Genomic DNA, 3,625 nt, shown 5'->3' on the forward strand with positions numbered 1-3,625 from the left:
GGGTGGGTGGGTGCTGGTAGGCAGGCGAGGGGAGGGCTGTTTGTGCGGAAGGAGCCGCGTGCCTTTCTCCCCCCTGCTCCCTAGACACTTTCCTTTTTTAAAAGTGCTGATCCTTTTTTTTTCCTCCTTCTTTTCTTCTCTTCTTCATCCAGGGAAAAGTTTGAAGACTCTTATGTCCAAAGGAATCTTACAGGTACATCCTCCAATCTGTGATTGCCCTGGGTGTCGAATTTCGTCTCCAGTGGTAAGATTATTGTTAAACTATGTGCTTTAGTTAAGACATCTCCCCTCTCCTCCGCCTCCTTCCCTTAAAAAAATCCCTTTGCTTCTGTGATCACAAAGCTGTGATCTCTGAGGGCTAGGAACTGTCAGTCATTGAGTCTTTGCCAAAGCACTGCTTACACTGGGAGTATACCTGCAGTCTAGTTAAAGGCTAGCAGAAGAGGAGTTTGCAAACAGAGCAGATTGTATGCTTTTCTGGGGGAGCTATCACAGCTATATGCAAATGGCAAATCATTTAGCAGCCGCTTCCCCATTCTCACCCGGGCCTTTTTTGTGTATTTTGCAGAGGAGTAAAATGGCTAAATAAAGCAGAGGGAATTACAATTGCGCCCACATGATAGAGTCAGAACAGCCACACTTTACAAACCATTAATGAATTCTTTTTAGATAAACTGAATGAGTAACAAGCTTATCTTAACTCTTCACAACTTTTACCACATTCTTGCTATAGATCGCAGTTACTGTTTTTATACATCTTTTCTGCCCAACTTTGGAGTTCCTCATGTTTTCTGCTGTATGCCTTTATCTTGAGGACTTTTAAAATCTCTATTTGATATCAGTATTTTCATGAAAAAGATGTTGATGCTATAAATAAAAAGAAGTTACTGAAATTGCAGTCAACTAAGATAGGAAAATCAGTTCATCGATGTAGAAATAACCATAAAATACAATAATATTTGAACAGGATGGTAAAGCTGTTGGTTCATGGAACTAAACCAGGTCTTACTCTGAAAAATCATCATGACTTAAACATTGTTTTCAGTAGTACTGTGGAGACAGATGCAGCTTGAGATTTATTCATTTTTATCCAGAAAAAAATAACCATTTTTCTTCTATTGTTTCTATGAGGCACTCTCTTTTGACATGGAGTATCTTTATGATTCTGCATGATAGAATCCCAAATTCAAGTGATTCCTGCATGGTATATACATGCATGTGTGTTTATGTATACAAACATACACATTCAACATGGGAAGGGGCTTAGGGCAATACTGAACAGTTACATAAATTAATATGAAGACATCATCTGTGTGACGCGAGTCTCTTGAGCCTATTCTGTGGAGCAGCAGCTCATACCGAAATAATAATAACTGCACATAGAACTTACTAGTTGTATTGCAGCATTATCATGGTATTTTAAACATAGCAAACCCGATGGAAGGAAACCTGGCCTTTCTGGAGGACACACACAGTTCCTCTGAGTTTACAGGGCAAAGTGTGATGCTGTGTAATATTTCTTTTTTTGCAGTTTTGAGTTTTGCTTCTGCTTTAGTTGCTAATCATAAGGATCAGAGGCCCACAAGCAGTGGTCTGCAGACCAAAGTGACTTGCAGAACACTTGCTGGTGGTGCTGAGGAGTGTTTGTCCGCGTGATACTGTCTAGTGGTCATTTCTAGGTAATAAGTTGCATTAAGTGATAGCCAAAATGACACACAGTGCTTTTTTAACAGAGGCATTTGTAATGCTTGCACAGGGATGCTGTGCATTTGCAAATGGGARGGCAGCCGTGCATGAAACAAAGGCCATATTAAAGTGTCTTCTAAAATAGAAGTGAGTTTGAGAAGTCCAGATAGATGGAAAGARAGGTTCATGGAGTTTTGGGAACAGAAAAATGTATCCTTTTGGCCTTGCCCCTTAAATGCTTCCCCAGCCAAATGAATTAGGAGGTGTTTTGCTGACAGAATTCGCACAGCAACTAGCTTTTATTTCCTCTCCCCTTTTTTGGGGGGGAAGGGGGATTGGCAGAGCAATCATCCTGATTTTGGCTTAATTTCTCTCACTCTGAAATTGGTATGATATCAGAAAGTGATTTTTAAGTTTTACAATGTTGTTGTGAAGGTTGTATAGTTTCCACTAAATAATCTACCATTAAGAATGAGCTTAAGCATGAATTTCTAGTATTAATGAATACTTCCTTTTGATATAAAATGCCTTTAAAAATAAAATGTGAATATATTAGGGTGTTTTATACTCATATGCCACCTCCGCCAGTTTACCACATCTCAAAGCATTTGGCAAATAGTAAGAGAAGTGTTACTACCCTATTTACAAAAGCAGTAACTGAGGTGTTGATGCTGCTTGGAGATCTGATCTACAGAACCCCACTAGCTTTCCAGGTTTCAGCCAGACTCCATATTCAATTCAAATCCTCTAAAATCAATCCCCGATCCCTCAGCRAGATCCGTAAAACTGTCCTCCAGTGTCCCCATCGTTGTTAACCTCAGAGGCACATAGATCTCATTGTAGAACATGGACTTCAGTGGTTTGCTGAAGGTCGTACAAAAGAAAATGGTGGCAGAACTAAAAAAAAAGACGCTAGATCTCTTGTACTCTTAGTCCTCTATCTTAACCACAAAGTCATCTTTCCTCTCTTGGAGCACATCTTGTAGATTCAAGATTTATTTCTTGTTCTGCAACCTGTGAATGTGAAACTGTCTCGTTGTCTGAGGACTACGTCCACTTTGCCTTATTTGCTTTAGAGAGGCGCTGATGGCTATAGATGCTTAACTTCGAGGGTGCTCTAAGACAAGGCATTTTAAGGCAAGAACAAACCCCAATGAGAGCTTTTATCAGAACTGTGTTTAACATTGCTTATTGCATTTTCTGTGCTGAAATGAGAACATATATCTGACTGAACGACAATTATACATTTTCACATTTTGAACCCGGAGTCTTTTGGTAGCGCCTCGTAATAGCTGCATGCACTRCACATTCGGAACAGTTACACAAGGAAGCGGGTCAGGAATTGGGYACAGTTCACCCTTTGCCATTTAGTGATCGCAGACCTAAGTACCACGCAGATCAGAGGACTGTTTGTCCTCGTATGTAGAACCGCCTTGTATTTTTATGTCGTAGATAAGTACGGAAATGTAAGTGTGCAAGACCCGGATCCTTGTGCTCCTGTGTTATCAAGCGGGGGGTACGGAGATGGGGAGTCGATATTGTCCGCAGCTGAGATAGGTCCTTGGGCAGCAGGAACAGGCCAGGATAACTCCGGAACTGCCTTTGCAATGGGGCAGGCCAGCTGCCTGTAGGCATCTGCACCTTCCCCATGCGCTCGCCCTGCAGGTTGGGAAGGAAGCGCTGCGGGGACCTTTTCCTTCGGGAAAGGTTACGTTTCGTTTGTCCAGTCCCGCCACCCCTGTCCGATCGCCCTCGTAACGTCAGGGGCTGTAGTCAACAGCGGCGATTTTCGGAGGCCCGCCGGGGTCTCCTGGAGGTGGGGAGGGCGGGGGTTGATCCGGGCAGGAAGCGGCATCGCGCCGCAGCCCCCCTTCGGAAGAGGCGCCCGCGCAGGGAGCGAGCGGAGCGGAGCGGAGCGCGGCCCCGACACCCCCCCCCG

General features: G+C 43.4%; 1 protein-coding gene across 1 annotated transcript in view; it reads left to right on the forward strand.

The window, feature by feature from the left end:
- Positions 1–142: 142 nt before the first annotated feature.
- Positions 143–3,625, forward strand: part of SAMD11 (sterile alpha motif domain containing 11) — a 130,465-nt gene continuing 126,982 nt past the window's right edge. The window contains exon 1 of the mRNA XM_026074004.1: positions 143–244. Within this exon, the coding sequence (XP_025929789.1) occupies positions 173–244 (72 nt within the window). The 5' untranslated portion in view covers positions 143–172. The remainder of the gene's footprint in view (positions 245–3,625) is intronic.

The sequence above is a fragment of the Apteryx rowi genome, unplaced genomic scaffold, assembly GCF_003343035.1.
Source record: "Apteryx rowi isolate R43461 unplaced genomic scaffold, aptRow1 scaffold_38, whole genome shotgun sequence".
Classification (NCBI taxonomy): domain Eukaryota; kingdom Metazoa; phylum Chordata; class Aves; order Apterygiformes; family Apterygidae; genus Apteryx; species Apteryx rowi.